Source organism: Lutjanus erythropterus, chromosome 7 (assembly GCF_056507025.1).
Source record: "Lutjanus erythropterus isolate fLutEry1 chromosome 7, fLutEry1.hap2, whole genome shotgun sequence".
Lineage (NCBI taxonomy): Eukaryota > Metazoa > Chordata > Actinopteri > Lutjaniformes > Lutjanidae > Lutjanus > Lutjanus erythropterus.
In genome coordinates, this window is record NC_139323.1 from 23,345,750 (window position 1) to 23,368,246 (window position 22,497).

A 22,497-nucleotide genomic window follows, 5' to 3' on the forward strand; every position below is an offset into this window, starting at 1 on the left:
TCAATGCTTTAAAACAATTCAGAGCCTTCAGTGTCAAACCTATGAAAACTCTAAATGAATGAATGAATATGTGAGTCTGACGTGCCTAAACTACTTTTTGTCATTACTGGCAAAACACTGGCAACTGCATGGACAGTTACTATAGTAACTATTGGCAGATTTCGTGACAGAATTACAGTTTGTGTAACTCAAGATGTGAGCTCAAGAGAAACTGGAGCATGATTAGTCATCTTACCGAAAACTCCACTTTTGTTTTTTTGCCCAAGTTATTATAAGTCTGCTGTTGTTCCAGGACAACTAGAGTGGACAGTTCTGGTAAAACCAGTTTGTAAGGAGAATGACAATGACGATATTTGTTGGATATAAAACAGGTGAGTGACAGAGAGAGGGAGAAAAACAGAATAATGTCATGAAGCCTCATGCGAATGCATAACTTCTAACTAAGATTTTATCCATCTTACCCACATCTGCTGATGCTTGACAAGGTCAAAATATGCGCTGGAAAATGAGACAAAGACTGACATAAACAGTGCCAGAAAAGTTACTAATGCCTACTGCTCAGGTAAACTTGAATTGCAATTAAGAGCAGGGCATCACGATTTTGAAAAATTATTCAATTGCAATTATTTTGACCAATATTGCAATTGTGATATAATTTGCGATATCAAAATGGTAATTTTCACATCATTATTTTTACTTTCACTGGAAAATACATTAAAATGATTATGGTGTGAGTTTTGCAGGGATCTGTACCAAACAAAGACGTAGTCTGTAGAATATGACGTGTTTCTAAGTCAACTTGATTTTCTGAAAAGCATCAGACCTTTAAAATTGTATGGTATCATTGACAAGGTAACCAGCCAGAGTCAAGAATTTGCCAACACTGGCTGGTAGGTCAGATGCTTACTTCCACTTTGTCGTCCCCCTCCTGCTGTGGAGCTGGCTGAACCCGGCCGGCTGCTCTGCTGTGGCTCTGACTGGGAAAACTGGGGTGCCAGAGTGAGGCCTTGACCCCGTTGAGCGCTGTTCTGGCTGACTGCCGTGTCAGGTGTCCGGGGAATCTTGGGCTGGCTTGCAAAGGCAGGGATGTAGTCACCACTGATGACAGGGAGAAGAAGAGGAAGAATGAATAAATTCTGAGTTTTGGTTTGTAGGAGTTAAAAATTATAATGAACAAAAACCACCAACATTACATCACTAATCCTAGGAAACACCGTGATACAAAGGAAAGGTGCTGCTGAAACAGACAAACAAACATTGGCTTATAAAAAATAACACATGCAAGTCAAAACTGAGCATAGAACATCTACAGAATATATATTAAGACTACAATGACCAAGGCAGCCTTTGAGACAAGATGAAAAGTCTCCTTTATTAATTATTTTGTATTTTCTTTTTCTCACAGCTACTCTGACTCGCTTACGGTTAGAAGGTCAGAAGGACCATTCAGAGAAGTCGTCCTTTTTATCTGATGAGCTGCTCAGTAGCTGTGAGACACTACAGCTATGAACAGATCTCATTTCATAGAAGGTTTCACAGAAATCTCGGCTGTCTTGAGTACAACACTAACCTTGCACAGGTCTCTTGCCCTTGACACTTGGTAGGATCTATTTCACTTGATTCAATCGATAGTCTCCATGTCTGACAGTGTGCCAGACTATTTTATCAATACTTCCAGGGTACAGGGTAGGGACAGCTATCAATAGCATCCAGACTCTTAGGGTGCTGACTACATATGCATATTATGCTTTTGTGATTTCAAGTCACTGTTGACCAAAAATCTGCAGTTTTTGAAACTATAAAACACAATTACTATTGTAAGATGTTTAAAATGAGAAGCAGCCTGTCCTTAGTTTTAAGGGGCAAGGTACATACTAATGAATAATCAAAAACATCATACAGGGATGTTTCCATGTGTGTTTCTTCCTCGCCTTCATTGAGTACTGCGCTATATTTTGCAACTAATTTACTTTGTCTTATTAATAGAAAGCACTGGAAAAAGGTCTCATTGTGTTGCGGAAAACAATGATAGTAATTTGTAATCATGTCTCTGTGTGTCTGAGATCACACTGAGATCACATGGCTCCTCTGCCTCCAGACACACAGAAACTCTGCCAACATGCAGGACAGGAGCCAAATGACCTACATCCTGCGGAGCAATCCTATACCATAATAGATGGATGGATTTCAGTCGACTCAGTCTTGTTTCTACTTACAGCAGTCACATTGGCTCCAACATCCCTGATATCATCTGGTATAAGTGAGTGCTAACAAACCGTTTGTCAATCTATGAACACAAAAAGATGACAGGTTCTATAAACTTGCAGAAAAGTGTTGTCAGTGTCGTGGCCGTCAGCTACCGAAATCCTTCCCACAAAGACAGCAGCAACTCAAGCAGGACCACGATGGCAAGACCTCAGTCTTTAAAGACAATGTCTGAGTTTCAACCTGGACCCAATTTTCTCTTTTCTTGTGTAATTCACAACGTGATCCTTTTGGGCAACTACATACTGTGGACGTCCATTAAAAGCGCTTGTTTTTGCCACTGTTGGCTCATATTGTTATTCTAAGTGTCTGACAACATTATGGAAAGATTTCTTTCAGGAGATACACCTTTTTAAAAAGTAAGATACAATTTGTTTAACCAGAAACAGCTGTTTTATTGCTCTTGCCGAACTCATCCAAACTTCCTTTACAGAAACAATAATTTTATCATCATAAAACACTTTTCAGCTTCACTAAAACTCACCAAAACCATCTTGGGTCATCTTTCCACTGTTCCAATAAACACTATCTCTGGTTGTTTGGAAATAAACCCTTAATTCACTGAGATAGATGTGATAATATTCTGGCTGCTGCTTCTCTGATGTACCACGTCCCTCTTGCTCTTCTCTTGATAATTTCACACCTGATGCTGTGGGTAAAAGGCTTCATTTTTGATGAGTTTTATTTTGTTTCTGTTGAGTCTGGATGAAGATCACAATGATAATGACAATGATTGCTGGTTAAACAAAACCTTACTCTTTAAACAAGGTCCATCTGTGTTGCAATCCTTTCTGTAATGTTGTCAGACACTTATATTAACTATCTGAGCCTTTCAGTGGCATAAACAAGCACTTTTAATGACGGTGCGCAGATGCCAATGAGGATTATGTTTTGCAGCTTAGTTTCTGCTCCTGACAGAGCTCTCCATCAATACAGAGACAATTTCAAAAACTGTTGTCCCCATTAGTCACTTAGCCACAAAAACATGGGAAAAAAGGAGTCCAGGTTGAAAAATACCACAGTTACCCTTTAACTTTGATGTCTGAATGGAAAAGTTTAAAACAGATCTTTGCTTTAAAAAAGACAAAGTGCGTTCATTAACCTAAAAACAAAGGCAAAATATTTATCTTCTCATTTGATATTTGCCAAATTGCAGGGTTGCTAAGCTTCTATTCACCTCCTCTCACGATAAAAGTCTCGTCTCCAAACTGGTGCAAAATGAGGCCACTGAAGTCAGTTTTGGAGAGGTGTTTTACGTCCTAAGGAGAAGGGAGCACGGATAACTGAGGCGGTTTCCTGGGACTCATTACTCTTGGCCGGATTCAGGAGTCAAGTTCCTCTGGGATTTAAAGGAGAGAAGAAGCAGGGGAGCTTTGATTGAATGGGTCTCTTTGTGGGCGCTGCTCGTTTAAACGCATGTCACAGTCTCACAGACCAGCTTGGCAGTGCTGAGTCACCGATCGGTGTAGATCAGCACTCTTGCCAAATCTCTCCACACGGGCACACAAATACACTGACACACATCTCAGGGTTTCACCTCAGCTGACTTACACCGTTTATTTTTATTTGCATCATTTCCTAACTGCCTTACCCTGGTTTGACCCATTTTATGAGACAGTTACCAAACAGCTGACTAAAAACACCTACAAGCTAAAAACTCATTATTTAAATGCTGAAGATTTATTTTGTTATTGTTGCATTCAAAACCTTGAAACCTATAGAAGTTTGTTATGTTGTATTCTTCATTTTTAATCTCTTATTTTCAGGACCCACTGCTCACCCTGACTTAATTCAGTGGTTTGGCGAGAATGACAGCCAGTCTGTAGCAGACAGAGAAGAAAAATATGGCACTGCACTGGAATGGCTCAGACTGATTTCACACCGGCCTCATCGTCTAACCATTTACAGGCATGTCCACTCGCTTCTGTTGAGCAGTGAACTGAGAATTTGCAATTACAACAGGCCCCTTTCAGGAGGAGCTGTATATATGACCACTGTACCGTAACTCTTCAGCCACCTTCTTTCAGCAACTGAACCCGCCTATGGTCAAGACAGGTCCTCAGGGTGATGATGATTTGCAACGCCTGTCCATAAACGTATTTTATATTTCATGTTATGCACGATTTTATGATCTCATTGCTGTTGGCGATGACGGTGAAAGACTGTGGCAAAAGCAGACCACACAGCAGTCACACAGTCTGCTCTCACCAACTGACAAGGATCGCCAGGATGTGGCTCTTTCATAATTCATGTGCCAGTATTTCTGCAGAAAAAAATTCCAAATAGGCAGAAATCTTCCCGTACCCCTGCCTGGCCCTTCACCTGAACTTCAAGGCATCTTTATGGGAGCTTGAGCACTCAGTTCTTGTTCAAGTTTTGAATGTTGACTAAAAAGCGCACCAGGAGCCATCAGAGTTTTACAGTTTCTAACCACTGTGTTTTCACCAGAGTGCTAGGTAACCATTGGGTGATGGATTTCTCCAGCTGTCTGCCCATTGCTGACTGTTGGAAGAACAGTCTAGTTGCTCTGGAAGACAATCAAAGATGATGTAGTCATCTGGCATGTAGTCATTCTGTGTATAATAAGGGCTATTGTACAACATGCATTTAGGACTAAGATCATGCATACATATATATATTTTTCTGTATTCAGGCACATTTCAACTGTCTCATTAGTTTCAGTGATACCGCCCTGTTTTTGTGTGTAGGGTCTCAAACCAATCTAAAATCAACAGAATCAAATGTAGCAACTTGCTGAGTTCATCAAGAAACTCGATGTTTCAGCCCTTAAATTGAAGCAAGATTCATTAAAACCCACCTTGTTTTATGTGTGTGTGTGTGCAGTTAACATCTGTGTGTCAGGTACCTGGCAGAGTGTCCATTGTGTTCCTCCTGGGAACGTCCTTTTCTGGCTTGCCCTTCATATGTCCCATCCAACTCTGACTCCTGAGACAACCGTCCACACTCTGAGTCTGAGTGTGTGTGTTTATAGGTGATAGAGATGAAGGAAGTATTAGATAGGGCTGCAGCTATTGATTATTTTAGTTATTGAGTATTTTACAGATTATTCCATCAATTAATTACATAATCAGATAAAAATATTTTTGCTTTATTAAAGAGCAATACTAAATATACAAAAGAGAAAATAAGACAAGTCTCTTAAAAAATTAGTGATTGGCTTTTTACAAAAATCAACATTTTTATAATACTATACTATACTACTAATACTCTGTATTATAGTGTACTGTAATAGATAATTATACACTGTACACTTTAATAATACTACACTCTGTCTGTCTCACTCAGTGTCCTGTCTACATCACTATCTGATTGGTTGCACTTCATGAGTAATAAATAATTGAAAGTAAATGCTGTGTTACAGACAAAGAGACGCAGGCATATATATGTAAAAGCTGCATTGGCCTATAGATAGCATGTCAACGTCAACAACATATTGTACCAGGCAAGACTGTCCTGTAAATAAATATGAGAAAACCTTTTTTCGGGATAAGAATTAGGGCTGCAACGAACGATTACTTTTATAGTTGATTAACTGGCCGATTATGTTCTTGATTAACAGTTGTTTGGTCTATAAAATGTCAGAAAATTGTGAAAAATAGAAATCCCAAAGCCTAAGATGATGTCCTCAAATGTTGTGTTTTACTCACAGCTCAAAGATATTCAGTTTACTGTCATAAAGGAGTAAAGAAACAAAAAACTGTGCCTGTGCTCGCTGATGACTTTTTTTCTTAAAAAATTACTCCATTATCAAAATAACTGATGATTAATTTAATAATCGACTTGAATCGATTAATCTTTGTGGCTCTAATTAAAAGTACTATAATGTAATGTTGACTGATTTCAGTGAGTCATTTTAGGGTGTATAATCCACATAGAATAAAAAACAGAGTTAACTGAGTTTCTCAAGGATATTTTCAGCCCTTGAGTTGGAGCTTCATCACACCACTTTTGGAATTATATCAAGCTATCTGGCTAACCTGATGCCGCACTGACAGCCAAAATAGGTCAATAGTCATTTGGTTCCCACTTGGCTAAGTCATTATCCCTTATGCTTTCTGAGGAAGTGGCAGGAGCTTTCTTGCCTAGTGGACACTTGGCAGCACATCAAATGAATCTAATGTAAACCAAATAAAGAGTAGCAGGTGGAAGGGAAATTAAATTGTCCCACAAGTATGCAGCTGATCTTCAGTGCCCACAAAGTGTATTAAGTATGAGTAATCTGACTGCAAACATCTGCCACAACCACAGTATTCTGACATGATCAAAGATGTATTATTTTCCTTTTATGAAATATAACTGCTATCAAATGTATTTATGTTCTGGTAAATTACGTTTTGAAGATAATATCCACCCACCGATGCTGTGACACAGGGAGTCAGCAGTGCTGGGGCGACTGCCAGAGCGTGTGGGAGGTCGGGAGTTGTGTCGGGAAGGAGGCAGGCTTCCTTGCTCGCTCTTTGGCCTGCTCGTGGGATATTCCCTGTCCCTGTTACCATCACCCCCCTGACTGCCAGACCGATACTCCCTACACATGACATAAACACAAACAATACAGCTCAGGTTTTGTAAGAACTTACATCAGGATGCTCATTTTGGTAGACAGTGTCATTTTTGTATAGTGCATAACAAAATCTTTATGTTAATGGTTTAATGATTTCCATCAGTGCAACACTCAAACAGAAAATCTAAATGTGATACTTAAATGAAGATGATCGTTAGTATAGGCTATAATTAGTAAGTTATAAAAACCGGTGTATCAGTTGCTTGCTGTGAGTTATCTTTGGGGCCAGGTCATGTGTCGGACACCAGCCCCTCATAGCTGTCATATCCATTACTCTAAAATAATACTCTTTCTTGTATCCCTGCGGTCTAACTTACAGTCTGTATTGACAATGATCTGCCTTTCAGTACTAAGCGGTTCCAGTTCCAGTCTCCTCCTGCTGACTCATTCAGTCAGGCTTTGCCATGATTAATGGCAAAGTGTATCTGAGCCCATTCTTTCTTTGACCTACTACACTAGTTTGAATGTCTGTGGAAACTTGTGGTTGAACAAAGGGGGCGCTATCATTGTCAAAATGACCTGTAGGTCAGACTACAAGTTATCTGTGCTATTGTAAACTGTTCCGCCTTAAGGTAAAAGAGACCAGACATCAGATGTCTGGATTTTAAAGTATAATTCCCTTGTACTTCACTCCATTAACTGTCCACTGCACCTGTACAATGTAAAACTAAAGTAGCATTGAGCAAGAAACTAAATCTTATTCTGCACATGTCCTGCCACTCAAACAGCAACAGACCATGAATGAGTGTGTCATCTTAAAAGTGAACTCCAGTGAGGACTGTCTGACATTGTCTGTGTGTATTTAACTTACACTGCGTTGACATTACGATGAGAACTTGGTGTGACTGGCCTTTGTAGGGGCTCATCGACACTTTGTTGCAGAGGGGTTGACTTCCTCTTCAGCTTTGCCATGTTGGTCATAATCTAGAGAATTGAAAGAATTTATATTCAATTTACATATCTGTGTTCATTTTTAAATTCATTGCCATCTTCAAAAATGTCAAAACAAAGTGAGAAGTGTGTCCATATACAGTGAATCTCTGGGACACTAGTACCCATTTTCACTCCAAGCTTTCTACATGTAGCCATGTTGTCTGCTGTCAGGTAGCAGCTTGTTCAGGGCCCCATGTACACAACCAAACTTGAGATCATTCACAAACTTGTGAAATGTGGTTGGCACCTGATAAGATAATTACAGTAATTATCCAAAGAGGCATAATGAGGTGTATAACATGTCCTGTTTTCACCTTTTCTGATTCACAGTTGGAGATCTTAAATTCATTCAAACAGAAGTACTAAGAGCGCATCTATCTTAAAAGGATAGTTCAGATTATTTGATGTTGAGTCGTATGAAGCACTTATCCACAGTCAGTGTATTACCTTCAGTAGATGCTGGCTGGCATGGCACAGTTAGAAGAGTGACAGAGAGGCATCAGCATGGAAGCTAAGCAATGCACTGGACTGAACAGAGTCAGCAACAAAATAAATAAAATATCCATATCAGATGAAGTCCACACTATATTAGAAAATATTTTCATCAGTTCCTCCAAACCAACCAAACTCCTTTGGTGAAATCAGTAATTTTACTTTGCAGAATTGCTGGTTTACTGCCTTGATCAATTAGTTTCTTTCTGTTACTGCATGACTTTAGTTTTTTAAAAGGTTAGTTCAGATTCACCAAAGTTAGACCATAACACACGCACGAAACAAATAATTCGAAGCAGTGGAGCAAAGCTCTGTGTACTGCAGAGCTTTGCTGAGGGTCGGGAGGACTGGGTCGAACTGAGGCACAGAGCCGACAGACAGCTGCTTAGAGCTGGGGAGCTCTGGATGAGACGGCCGGTGGCAGACTGGAGGAAGAAACACTGGAGTTGCTCTGATGCCAAAGTAGCAGGATGGGAGCTCAGAATGTATGTTTCAAACTTTTGGGATGAAAACGTGGATTTATTTTCACTCGTGCTTCTCAGACCTCTGCAGCAGCAATGAAGAAATCGCCAGGCTGCTGACCAGCCAGACGAGAGCTCAGCTTTTGTTTTTTAAACTTTTGGGATTAAAAAGTGGCTTTATCTTCACATTTGCTTGTAAACCTGTGTACAGCAGGGACCACGGAGGAGCCGACCGCGCTGTTCACAGTAAGATAATTAGTCTCTCTGTCCATGTTGACTGCTGACAGGGGGAGAAATGTATTTGAAAGCCACAGAGTGAGAGTAAAGAAAGGAGGGATGTAAAGGAAAGAATCAACTTCTTTGACTGGTGAGTAGTCTGTCCTGACACACAAATACACACATGGTGCTTCTGGACTGACATTTTTGGCCCCGCCGAGTCAAACCGTGTTGTGGTGATTTGCATTTCCATAACTGCTTTTACCGTGTTGAGCCATGCCTGAGATAGACCCACTCTGGAACGGGAACAAAGCCTGCCCGTCTCACCTCCAAGCGGGCTGGGGCAAAGTCTCACCAACCACGGCCAAACTGTGATGAGCCTCCTTTCTCCCTTCTCACACAAGCAAGTGTAGTGATACTGAGCTTGTGTGTGTGCAGGACAGCAGAGAGAAAGACATTTTTAAAAGTCTCTTTATATTCAGCTCTCAGTACTTCTGTAGCTCCACATTGCATCTTTATGTTCATAAATGTAGTTTCTCTTCTCTGTCTGTGTTTTACTGTCAGGTGTCTGATCGACTATACACAGTTGATGTCTGTTGGCCTGAGCTTGCTGATGACTGCCTCAGTAAACTGTTGCATGCATGCATAAAGGGCATGCTGCTTGTCTGGTAAGAGGGGCTCAGGACTGAGAAAACGAAACCCAACTCAGATGAGACTCAACAATCAACTGTTTTTAGGCTTTCTACCTACTGCAGCTTTAATGTGAGTCCCTGCTTACGTGCCTCTTTAATATGGATACTTTTGCATGTCACAGATACATGCTCTGTCTTCTGTAGTCTCTGTAGCAATCTAGCCTTTAGTAGCACAATGACATAAAATCTTAAAATTCATAAGGGTTCCGTGTCTAATGCCTCCTTCGCGTGTTCATGTGGTAGTACAAGCATTATCAGTTCCTCTTGTTGTGGGTATCATTTCCTTTAGCTGCCACAGCTTGAACTAGTTGGCTCCGAGAAGAACACACAACCACCAAACCTCAGCTATTCCGGATGTGCAGCTGGCTCAGCCAGAGACTGACATTACTTATTAAGAAAGTGGAATCATTTTTGTGAGCAGTTTATGCCTGCTAAGGAACAACAACATGTTTATTTAACTAGTGCAATGAGAAATGTAGTGAGTGTATTATGCACTTACTCCCAGGTACTCAGTGGTGAGCAGACTCTCCCCGGACAGTTCCCTGGGCTGTGGTTGGAGTACTTCCTCTGTATCAAGGTCTGCCTCCATTAAATCCTCCTGTTACAAGACAATGACAGTAAATCAGTTACATCCAATTATAATTCCATCATTTGTGTTGGACATATAGGATATTTCAGAAACATCTAATGGTTACAAAAAAGTGCCTGAGTATACAGTGTCAGTAACTTGTCATGAGGCCTCTGCCTTGTTTCTGCAACTTTTACAAGATGTCACCCACCATTAATCTAGGTATCAAGGTTCATTCATTGTCATTTTAAAACACAAAGTTATGCACTGAAACATAAAATGTAGCCTCTTCATGCTACACACACATAGAGCATACAGGTGTTCAAATAAAAAATAAAAAAACAAACACCACATAGACACCTAAACACCGATACATGACTATGTAGACCATGTACAGTAGGTGCAATGACAGTGTGAGGCTAATTTATTTATGGCGGTAGATGAGTTGCAGATACTTCTGTATCTCTTTCCAGATGGCAGCAGAGTGATCAGGTTGTGGGTTTGTTGGGTATTTTAGGATCCTTTGGGCTCTGCACAAGCACTCTACATCACTGATGCTCAGTAGATGATACCGGTGATGTTCTGGATGGTTTTAATCACTCACTGCAGACCCCTCCTGTCCTGAGCTGTACATATCCCATGCCAGTTTGTAAAATTTCCAGTCAGGATTCTTTCTATTGTTCGAGAACTTACAAAGACCTTTGCAAGGAAATTTTAAGACCACCAATCTGAACTGTCTGTCGTCTGTTTGTGAAGAAGTCCAATATCCAGTTGCAGAGTGTGATACTCTCGCCCAGAGTGTTTAGTTTGCCAATCAGCTTCTTAGGGGATATGTGTGTTGAATGCTGAGCGGAAATCAACAAAAAGCACTCTGATGTAGGTGAGCGAAGAGGACAGTGGAGATGGCATCCACTGTGGTGATGGTCCAAGGTGACTGGGATGTGATTGTTTATGTGCTGGAGAACCACTGTCTCAAAGCACTTGATCAGAGCGGGATTGAGTGCCACAGGGTGGTAGTTATTTAGATGATAGGTGGCTGTCTTGAAGCCACACACTCACCTGTGACAGTGACATTTTAAACGATGTCAGCAGTGACATCAACTTGTTGGTTGGCACATGTTCAGAGTACACGGCCAGGGATGTTATCAGGACCAGCAGCTTTACTCATATTCACTCTCAGCAGGATTTTTCTCACATCAGCTGTACCACTAGCCCCCAGCACAGCATATTCCCTCAGACTGTGAGACTCCTAAATTCATCTTCAGCACTGCACCATGAAAAATAGTTTTATTTTTAAAACTTAGTACTTAATCACCCATTTACTGAATATTTTTAATACATAAATTTTGTTCCTGTGAGTACCATAATAAAGGAGACTATGACTTGCATTTCATTGTAAAATGATAAGTAAATGAACCCTCTAACCTTGTATACTGAAAGTAATTGGTCCTCTGGAGGCAGAGTAGACTTTACAGCTGTCTCTTTGTTGAGGAGATCAAAGTGAGCATAGCAGTGTTAAACTCATCTGACAATGAGATCTCACACAATGCACAACAGCGTTATATAAGAGCCTGTGAGGTGTGTTGATTACTGAGACTATATGAGCTACATTTCCACTGCGTGGTGCAGTGTGGTTAAGCACGTGACAGAGAGTGATGGTGTGTTGGATTTTTTGCTGGTGCCTAATGAACTTCTTCGTAATAACATTGATGTGAGTCTATGAACTAAGTTAAACAGTAATACAGGCACCACATCACGTGGTACAACAAGAGACCAGTGTAGTCGACACTGGTCTACATATTGTGTATCAGTTCACCCTTATAGCCATGGTAAATGGATAGCAGCTATAAAAAGACACCACATCTGAGATCAGAGGCAATAGAATAAGGGCACTCACTCTCAAGAATTTTTTACACAACCACAAGGGGAACAGGGGGACACATATACCGTACACATACATATAAACACACACGCACATCTTGGAGACTTGAGCCACTTTAAATACCACCATATACGTTATCTTGATAACCCACTTTCCAACAGAATTCAATCTGCCAGGCCCATCAACCCACCTATACACATATGCACATGCACAAACACACAGGTGGGAGACACCCAATATCTGTGTCATGCTGAGATTGCCATCTACAGGTTTGGGAAAGGTGTCAAATATGAGGTATTCTTTTCTAGTCGTGCTTCCTCTCACCCTCATTTTTCATTTCTCAGGTTTGTTGATTTGATCTGTTTTCGTTCATATATTCCTATAGATAGGGCACAAAATTAACTTTTTTATCCATGAGCCAAATGGCTAGTAAATCTTTACATTTTACCAGCCACTCAATACATATCATTGTTTTTTTTGGCTCATGAGGGAAGCAAATCTAAGAGCCACTTGCATATTTTACCAACATTTGGCAGGTGACTGAACTTATATAACTGTGTTGACTTAATGAGCACAGTTTAAGGGGAAGACTTACATCATTGTCATCCTCTTCCTCTTCATCATCTGACTCTGGCGCCTCTTCTTCAGCTGCAGGGAGCACAATACAAGAATTAAACAAGTCAGTACATTTTCCAAAATACATGCATCACTCACGCTTAATTATGAAGCCACATTTGGTTTAAATTCTAGAATATAAAAATGCAGGACTTTGACTTAAAAAAACTCTTCAAATACCTAAAAACAGATAATTGTTATTATTTAATACTTGAGAAAACATTTCCAAAAGCCATAAAGCTTAGCATGATTTCACTTCAAATTGTTAAACAGTATTTTATTCTTATAAATATATAAACTGACAGCACATCCTGAATGAATACACAATTACAAAGTACAAAACATGAATAGTAAAATTAAATTTGAACTCACTCACCTGAATTCAGCTGTTTAATGATGAACTCAAACTGTCTGTTGAGGTCTGGATTCTCCTCCTTGCTGTAGCAGCGCAGAATCTCCTCCACACTCTACACACGTGAAGGGAAAAGCATGTAACACTACAATGTGCACTTAATTTTACAGCAGAAATTTAGCTTCAGAATCAAAACCAGTGACTCAACATTCAAAGGTTTGACATGACTATTGTAATTGTGTTTATAATGATCACTGATGCCTAAGGTACCTGCTTCAATATGATATTTGTCAGACAGGATCAAACCAGTCTCATCCATACTTCAAATTTCAATATAAGAAGAACGATTACATTTCCATCACAGCCCACCAGCTCTGGGTTCAATGATTAGTGTGTCATATGACAGTGAACACCTGTTGTTTTCCTTCCAAACACTGTCTGTGTGGTGACATAAAGAGACAAATGCAGAGCAAAAACACAAACTGTGTCCGTTTCCTCCAAGCAGGTGAAGCCATTTCCACTATCTCACCATCTCTTTGGCTTCCTGTCTCACAGAGGGAATACACAGGATACTGTACAGGGCTCCATTCACATATGGCCGAATCTGAGGAAAGCAAAGTGACACACACACAAACACACACAGCCTCTATCTTCATGATCTCAGAGCAAACGGAAATAGAACATATGGAAATGCAACAGTAAGGAAATATGGATACAAGAAAGAAAGAATTCTTGGATCCATGGATCCAAATACAGTATATTTTTTCATAGACGTACAGGTTATCAGAGTAGGTAATAAACCAAAAAATCTTAGCAGTTGTGAGCTTACAACAGCCTGAGTTATTGGCCCTTCAAACTGACAACCTTTCTAAATTTGAATGAGGCTACTGTATTTATGCTTTACAGTTGTTCTGAAAGGCATAACTCATTTCTATCAAGACGTCCAAACATTCTGGAAAGAATCATAAACACTATGGCAAGCCTGTATATGTCCACTTGAGTTACAGTGGTATTGACATCAACAGAGCTGCAGAATTAATCGAAATACTGTAATATGAAAATCGCAGTATGGTGCAATATCCAAAATCACTGAAGCTGCAATTTTGTGATAAAGGAAAAATGTGTGACAAAACAGCATTAGAATTCAATTAGGGATGAAACGCTAATTGGTTTCATGATAAACTGTGATAAAAATCCAGACGATTAGTATTAACATTTAAAATTTAAATTATCATGATAACCATGTTTAATCACCGTGCTCTGAAAAACAGTCAGTAAAAACTGTGCAGGATCAATCAATGTTACCAACAGTCTCCCAGACAGCAATGAGGGTTTCTTTAGTGTCAGTGATGTCATTCCAAATTTTTTAGATTTTCAATATAAAGCTTGGTGAAATGATTTCAGCTTGTGTATCGGTGCTTTTAGAATATTTTCAGCACATTTAAACAATATAGCGATAATAACTATGATCATTTTGGTCACCATAATAGTAAATAGACTCATAGAAATTTTCATACTGTTTCATCTCTAAATGAAGTAGTGCTGAAGATGCCTTGGCCAATAAATCTTGCGCTTCAGACGTAAGAAAACATGTTTGTTTGGTATAGACTCCAACAAATGCCACTTTATCTTGATTTTAATTTTGAGAACAAAAATTGTGATGTAAAAATGATAATTCACATAAATCATGAATCATAACACCATTTTTTTTTACTATATCGTGGAGCCCTAATGTGAATGCTGTTATCAAATGAGGTGGTGTCCACTATGGCGTTTGGATTACAGTTTTACTCTAGGTCTGCCAAATGTTGCCAACTCTCGTTTACAGTGCAAAGTTTGCACTTGTTGTTTCCTGACTGTGTCAGTATGTCCCTATACTGCATGTGTGAGAAAGTTATGCTGCATCCATGTTTTTCAGCCTCTATGAATGTGTTCTGGGTGGACATTATACACATTGTGCACATAACATCTGTGTGCAAGTGTTGATGGATGTGTGTATATCACCTCATGGTTCTCATGTCCAAGGAGGTCAGTTAGAACCTTCAGGACATGCTTAGCGTTCTCTGCACACTTCCTTTTTCCTGTACAAAGACAACAATCCAACGCGCGCACACACACACACACAGACACAAACATACGCACATGCTTGAGTTCAAAACCTACAAAGTGACTTTTTATCCATTTTAAGATAGAATGACCTCTCACTCAGATTAATAATTAATGATTCCCTCTAGTCTAGGATTTATTTTTCTCCACATTTAAGATAATAAACCCACTAATAAATCAAATGCAGAACAGTATTTTACTCCGACTCTAACTGAGATAAAACTGAAGGAAGAACTGAATAAAAGGGAGAGTATCTCTTTTCATGGTGTGTGACAAGTGACATCAACAAAGATGATATAAAAGGAAATAAGTGTATGGTAGTAAGTGTATCACTTATATCCGAGGAGAAAAGCACACATGTCACTGTTTAGTGTCAAGACAGGGTTAGGCTTCATATGCAACCTTTTATCCGATCATTCCAGCAACTATAGCACCGGATTTACAAGATGGATTCTTTTGAATGTCCCCAGGGTGCACTCAGAGCTTACTAAAGCTTCTTTAGAAACACTCCAATCTTTGAATAACTTTAAAGGTCTTTTACAAACTGCTCTGAAGGAGACATGCTGCTGCTTTACACAGTCCTAGAACTGTGGTGAGATGTCATATAGTTATCGCCAGCATGGGCTTAACAATTCCCCTTGTGTTGTTTTTATGTACTGTGCATTTGGTAACCTATGGAAATGTCTCTTATGTGAAACTGCAGTAAAAATAAAATAAATAGTCCAAAATTACAAATTGCTAAATATGAGTGAGAGGATTAATGGTAAACCAAGATTTTTTTTTTCAGAATTCCAGCTTCCATCAGGAAGTTACAATTTATAACTCACAGTATAAGCAGTGATTTTAACAAGCACGTTCAATTAAATTGAAACAAGAGCACAGGGCAGTGGCAGTGGCAGTGGCAGCAGCGTATCTCACTGTTATCCACCTCCTTAATTGCAGCTAAATGTCTCCAGAAGCCTATTCATGTCACAAAGGTAGAAGCATGTCTGTCTCTGCAATACTGTTGTACATGAATGCTTTCATACTGTAAATTTTAGCTTAAAACAAATCATGGTTTATGGGTAATTTTTAAAGCACATTACTTCACTCAGCTCTTTGGAATCATTGCTGTAAGTCTGTGTTGTCTAAATTTGAAATATGTTGAACAAATGATAAACCTTACCCTAACACTGTATACTATTTTGGACATTATCAACTGAAATGAATAAGCAAAGCGTCTTTCAAGGAAAATGTCCAGTCAAATCACAAAAGGGTTGGGTTAATTCTACAAACTGTGTTTCTGCTCTGTATCTTCCCGTGCCTTGTCTTTACCTTTTGTTCGCAGACACAGGTTCATGAGCAGAGCGGCAGAGTACTCCAGAATGTAGTCACTCAGGCAGTCTGAGTCCTGAAGCTCATCCACCAGCCAGCCAATCAGATCATCTGCTATCATGGCGGTCTGCTGGCTCCTCCTACCAAGACATAGTGACAGATTAAAATAAACTCATCTTAAATATCTGTGCAGATGAGTCTGCCAGACTCATGTTTTCAGTTGCTCTGAAGACTGGCAGTGCCAGGCAATAACAGGACAGGAATTCTGGGTGATATCCATGGAGGAAACTGGAAAAATAAAGGGTTATAAGAACAGTGGTCATTTCGAAATGTACCTGAGGCTGAGTTTCTGCAGGGCAACTAGCACATTCTCTCTAGTCAGGGTGTCTTTTTCCTCCGTCCTAAGTGTCTCTGTCAGAAGTTTCAGAAGAATGGGGATTTGGGAGAGGTAAACCCGACCTGTGAGTGTTAACACAACATGGAATTAACATCAAAAGACAAGAAATAAGCCTGTTGTAAAGGACTTATTGATATTTTAGAGCCTCACTGGGCAAAGTATCTTTTTATCCATCTTTTTTATTAAGATGGATGTGAAAAAGCCATAAATGTGCCAATTAATTTGTATGTACAACAGTGAAGACTTGTGAGGACAAAACAACAATACAACTCCTAATTATCTCCTAAACGTATTATCTCCTAAACAGAAGCAAAGCAAACTAAGCTCAACAATGTTGGGTAAACCTGATCCACATTATATTTCTTCCATCTTAACCCATTCCTGTTACTGTGAAGAAATGTAGTTCCAAGGAATTCAAATTTTCTGGTGTCACATTACATGTTACCTGAGTAACCCTAACCCTAACCCTAACCCTTTTCACCATTCAGAATGAAAGCTGTCGTAATAATAATCTTACCACAACCACTTTCTACATAACAGAAAGTAATACATGTGAGCACAAATGATATTTGTCTTTACAAAAACTCCTTCATAGTTACTGGCATGCTGCTGCAAAAGATCATTAGAGGTTTCAAACCTGAATGGAAAGTTATGATAAAAGGTTTCCATGAATCTATATCTCCAAATGCATCCAGTCATCATGCAAAAATAACCAAACATAATGCCAGAGCACTTACCTTCTGCAAGGGAAGCGAATGCATTGATAAGACGAGCCATGTACTGGCGGATAATCTCGTTCTTCTCTCTCATTAAATGAAGCACGGTTTTCTATGAAAACATAAAATGTAGGGCAGTTTTAAATATCTATCTTCAGGTACAATCAGTAACATTTTACTTGCAAATTTCCATAAGCTATGAGCTTTTTTGAAAAAAGGTGCAGTCAACCCTGGGTTTCTTTTGTTTTTTAAAGCACTCCAATCTCCCAGACTTCCTGAAACTACCCACAGCATGTTTTGCATTTGGTTTATTTTTTTAAATGTGGACAGAGCATCATTTAACAGGTGGAGAGAAATCTGGAATGTGAGAAATGATCAAAACTGATGTAGCTGCAGGTGCAGATGAACTGGAATTACGGTAAGCAACCTGCACTGTAGCTAATACCACCCACATAACCAACGCTTTTTATAAAGCACATTTAGAGAACATCTTACCACTGCATTACACTGCATTGGTATTTTATGAACAACTAGCAGTGCCCTTATTGTGCCTTTGCTACCATTTGTCTCGTTATACAGGAATAAAAACACATAGATGGGTGACACTTTATAATAACCATCATTAATACATGCTAAATTGATAATTAATTAAACTTAAGTTAATAGTTGTTATCATCACATACTTACATATGTTACATTACATTATGTCCTTTTCATCACCTCATCCAAGTGGTTTGGTTGCCTAAACCTACCCAAGCAGTTTTTTGGGCATGTATTATGATGTGTAATGTATAATTATTGTAACATTGCAAGTGATGTTTAAAATATGTTGTACATAGTTAATGAATAGTGTGTAGTTTATCTATATTGACTGTATTTTGGTCATTATAAAGTTGCAACTGATGTACTGATTAATCATATGTAAACATTTGATGTTAACAGTCACATAAGTATTAAGTTTAATTAGTTTAATTAACTGTCAACTTCCCATTTATTAATGATAGTTATTATCAAGTGATACCTATAGATGAAACATGCTACATTTGGATTTTACTTCTAGTTCAAATAGTGTGGCATCATCTCATCTGACCCAGTTTGTACCTCGTGGTAATTTCCGCGTGTAAATTTCAGAAACTTTGATAGGGGTAGCTTTACTCAAATGTTGTCATGATGTGTTGCCTTACTGTGAGAGCTGCTTTAGTTGTTTTTGTTTTTAACCTCATTACTCACTATATCACTCATCCCCTCATTTTCACATGCTCCACATTTCCTTGTGGGTTTTGTCCCACAGTGGTATTTTGCATCAGCAGTTGGTTTCAGTTGGACAATTTGTTGCTTGTAAGCTTGCAGCAACTACTGTAGAACTACTGGCACAGTTCTATAGTAGTTCCTCCTTAACATATATAGTTATATGGCAATTATAGAGTGCAAAGGCAAATATTGACAGACATCAAACTGTTGTTTTACTCTTTTTACTTTTAGTCTTGTGGACTTAATGAGAACATTCAGTGTTTACTAGATTAATTACTGCAACTGCAACTAGTTGGTCTATACTTTTGTAAACCCAGTGTCTTTATTAATATAATAGCTAACTCATTTTAGAGAACTTTGTTACTATTGTCTATGGCCTCTCGTAGTTTTCTGATTTCTAATCCCTATCATTTCATTTGTTGTCCAATACTGTTTTCACAGTTTCACATTTGCATCCAGTCAGCTCTTCTCTTCAGCCTTTATTGGAAGTGTTTAACTGCATAGCTTAACTGGCTCACTGCATCATTGTGCACCACAAGCTTAGTGAAGGTCAAGGAGGCAGCATGATGTTGATTTGTCAGTACAATTTTTGCATTTAAGTCAGGCAAGAAAGGCAGAAAGTCTAACAGTTGGCATTGGGACAAAGATAAGTAAGCTTTATGGAACTGTCCCTAATCAGAAAACAGAATGATATCATGCTCCCCTATCAGCACTGCTAGAACCACCACCACCTTTTTAGGCTTTTGCCAAACACAGAACATTTATGTCTGTGATTTGACTGCAAGAAAATGACACTCTTCTTCTATTATTGCGGCTCTCTACAGTGAATGGTGTCATTTAGAGGTGGCTTGGAGCACCACTGTGAGTACAAAAACAAAGAACTCAGGTGTGAGGTGAGGATCATTTTCTCTTCTGTAAAGGGATTTTCTTTAACATGGCGCCCTACAGCTAAAGACTAGGTGAAAGGAATGTGAAAAGACAATAATAGAAGAAAAGAAAAGAAGAGCGCAAACAATAAAGCAACACAACGACATGTGGCAGTTAGGCTTCTGAAAGCCTTTTGATTGGCTTAAATTTGGAATATAATCTGTGTTTCCTTGACAGATCCTTTGTTAAATAAATTGCTAAAGAAACTGCAACTCAATCTACGGCTGGGAACATGTCCTAAAGAAGTCTCCAGTCAGAATAAAATTGTTAAAAATAATTCTATAATAATAAAAGTACAAAGTTACATAGATAATATTATGGGCCAATATGTGTCTAACTATATATGCCTTAACTATCAAGACATTGTTAGCATCCAAAATATTTTACATATACTATTACATTTTGAATACGATTGTTTCAGTGTTCACCTCTGATAACTATCAATCATCATTTTGAGAGTTTTTTTTAAATAATAAAAATACTGTATCTGTAGTTGATGAAATTCTTTGTGGCAGACATGTTTTTGTTTTTGAAGGAAATGGATTCTTCTTACCATCTACAGGGGATGCAAAGGGACAACTTATCATTCATAAAAACAAATATCTCAGAAGCATACGATTGGTACACTGCGCAGCATTAAGTCAATGGCAGGTGAGGAACAGACCTGTGTGCACCCAGCAAAGGTGCCAGTTCAGCAGCTCAGGCCTGCCTGAAATTAGAGCCTGGGGATTAATTAGGCAGTGAGGCCAATAGACAAGAAGTTATTTGTTTCTTTGACTCTCGTGGTTGCATAAAATATACGTTGGGAGAAAAAGAAAATCGCAGTTATTTCTGTCTGTATCAGTAGCCATGTTGGAAGAAATCCACCAAAGTAATGGCTTTATAGTGTTAAAACATAACATGGTATGATTACATGAAAAGCCGTAGTCCTCTGGTCTCACCTGTTTAGTGCTGTAGCGCTCCAGCAGATCGTTACTGATATAGGCCTGAAGCACTGTGTCCCTCTGTTCACCTGGGAGTGAGCGAGTGAGTCTCTAAAAGAACACGTGAGAAAAAGACCCACCAGTGAACACTCAAAAGAACAGACACACAAAGTGATATGAATGATACTCTCCTCTCATTCATGCTCACAACCTGCTGTAAGCTAATTCACCATAAAACCTGCAGATCACAGAAGTGCTACATTTGCTCAGTTTAACTTGCATCACTTTGTTTACCTTTCTTAAAAGAATCATAAAAATAACTATTACAGACCACCTCACTGGCCTTTCTGTAAAATGCTAATGGAGGCTAATATCACAACTAATCCTAATAGATGTCATTTTGTTTAGAGGGTCCAAAAATTGTGTAAGTAATTTGGAATCACGGCGTAGGGCCAGGTTTATGTTGCTGTGTTTTTTATGTGTACCAGCTAGTTAGCACTTTCTTCCCAATTTTTTGCCATAAGAAACTTTGTGTTACATGTTCCAGAAGACTGATACTCTGACATTTTGCTACAAACTTTAGACCAAACTTTAATCAGCTCTGAGTGGAAGACAACAGTAAAACAGCGAGTAACAAAAGTAAAGTAGAGCACACGTGAGGATTAAGGTATGTGAAAAGTGTGGGTTACAGCCTTAAAGGAGTGGACAAAAAGAATCAGCAGAGTATGACAAAACAAGAGAGACAGGAGATAAAAATACTGCTTCAGAATATGAATTCTCACCCAGCGCAGTGCCTGAAGCAGCAGGGACCTGAGTCTTTCTGGACCTTCAACCAAGTCTTTCTTTAGCTTGTCATAGTCCAGTGAGGGCAGCATTGGCACCTCCTTGGATCTCCTGAAGATAAATAAAAAAGAGACATGCCAGCTATGTTTTATCATGGCACTTGTCAAGATGTACAGTTTAACAGAAAATTCCTCCAAATGTAAAACTTACTGTGGTGCAATGGATGCTCGCAGCATGGAGGAGGCCTGTAAGAGGGAGCAGAATTGAGAAAAGAGGACAAAGAGGAGCAGAGTGTATTTCAGGATTTCAGTATTTCAGACTACATTTATCATTTTCTTAGTCTAAAGTGGGGAAACATAACACATGCGACTGCTCATCTTTTATCATCCTTACTACCTGGTTAGATGTTGTCTAAATAAGTCATTAGTAGTTTCTTGGACATGCATACATCATGCTTGTGCTACATGCTGAACCCCAAGACATACAGCATCATACTGTTTGACAACATTCCCCATGCAGTCAGTGACAAGTAGGGTAAAATAATTCAGCAATTAAAAAGTACCAGAGTGAGCAGGTTAGTGTGAAATAGCCATCCCTTTATTTGTTTAACCTCAGTGTACTTGTACCACAGGCTTACATATTGTTGTTTTGGACAAAAGGAAATGAAGGCTTCTGAACAGAGTAATAATTATGTCATTGTTGTGGTGGTGTAGGTGTGTGAAGGAACGGTGAAAGAACTAATTATCAGTGTTTTCTACTCTTAAAAGGATTTTTTAAACCTCTGAAATCCAATCTGAAACCTGGGTGGTTAGGGCCACAGCAGGAACAGGGGAGTGATCCATGTTGTCTGAGGTATCAGGTGGTCTGGACACATTTTTGCTTTGGTGTGCAGTAGATAATACGGAAGCGGAGGAGAACATTGATACTTGGATTCCTTCCCAAATTCCTTTCTTTATAAACATTGCAGTTCCCCCGAAGAATGCTCAAGGGCAAGGGGGCATGTTTCCCTGAGACATTTGACA

General features: G+C 39.1%; 1 protein-coding gene across 1 annotated transcript in view; it reads right to left on the bottom strand.

Annotated features, from left to right (window-relative positions):
* The window catches only part of armc9 (armadillo repeat containing 9), a 38,925-nt gene that overhangs the window by 5,114 nt on the left and 11,314 nt on the right, over nt 1-22,497 (bottom strand). Inside the window, exons 10-24 of the mRNA XM_084723243.1 lie at nt 21,686-21,720; nt 21,475-21,586; nt 20,711-20,803; nt 17,613-17,703; nt 16,814-16,937; nt 16,479-16,618; nt 15,063-15,139; nt 13,588-13,662; nt 13,083-13,173; nt 12,687-12,739; nt 10,141-10,239; nt 7,659-7,771; nt 6,642-6,811; nt 5,132-5,237; nt 908-1,098 (exon numbers count right to left, since the gene is read on the bottom strand). Coding sequence (XP_084579369.1) covers nt 908-1,098; nt 5,132-5,237; nt 6,642-6,811; nt 7,659-7,771; nt 10,141-10,239; nt 12,687-12,739; nt 13,083-13,173; nt 13,588-13,662; nt 15,063-15,139; nt 16,479-16,618; nt 16,814-16,937; nt 17,613-17,703; nt 20,711-20,803; nt 21,475-21,586; nt 21,686-21,720 — 1,570 coding nt within the window. The remainder of the gene's footprint in view (nt 1-907; nt 1,099-5,131; nt 5,238-6,641; nt 6,812-7,658; nt 7,772-10,140; nt 10,240-12,686; nt 12,740-13,082; nt 13,174-13,587; nt 13,663-15,062; nt 15,140-16,478; nt 16,619-16,813; nt 16,938-17,612; nt 17,704-20,710; nt 20,804-21,474; nt 21,587-21,685; nt 21,721-22,497) is intronic.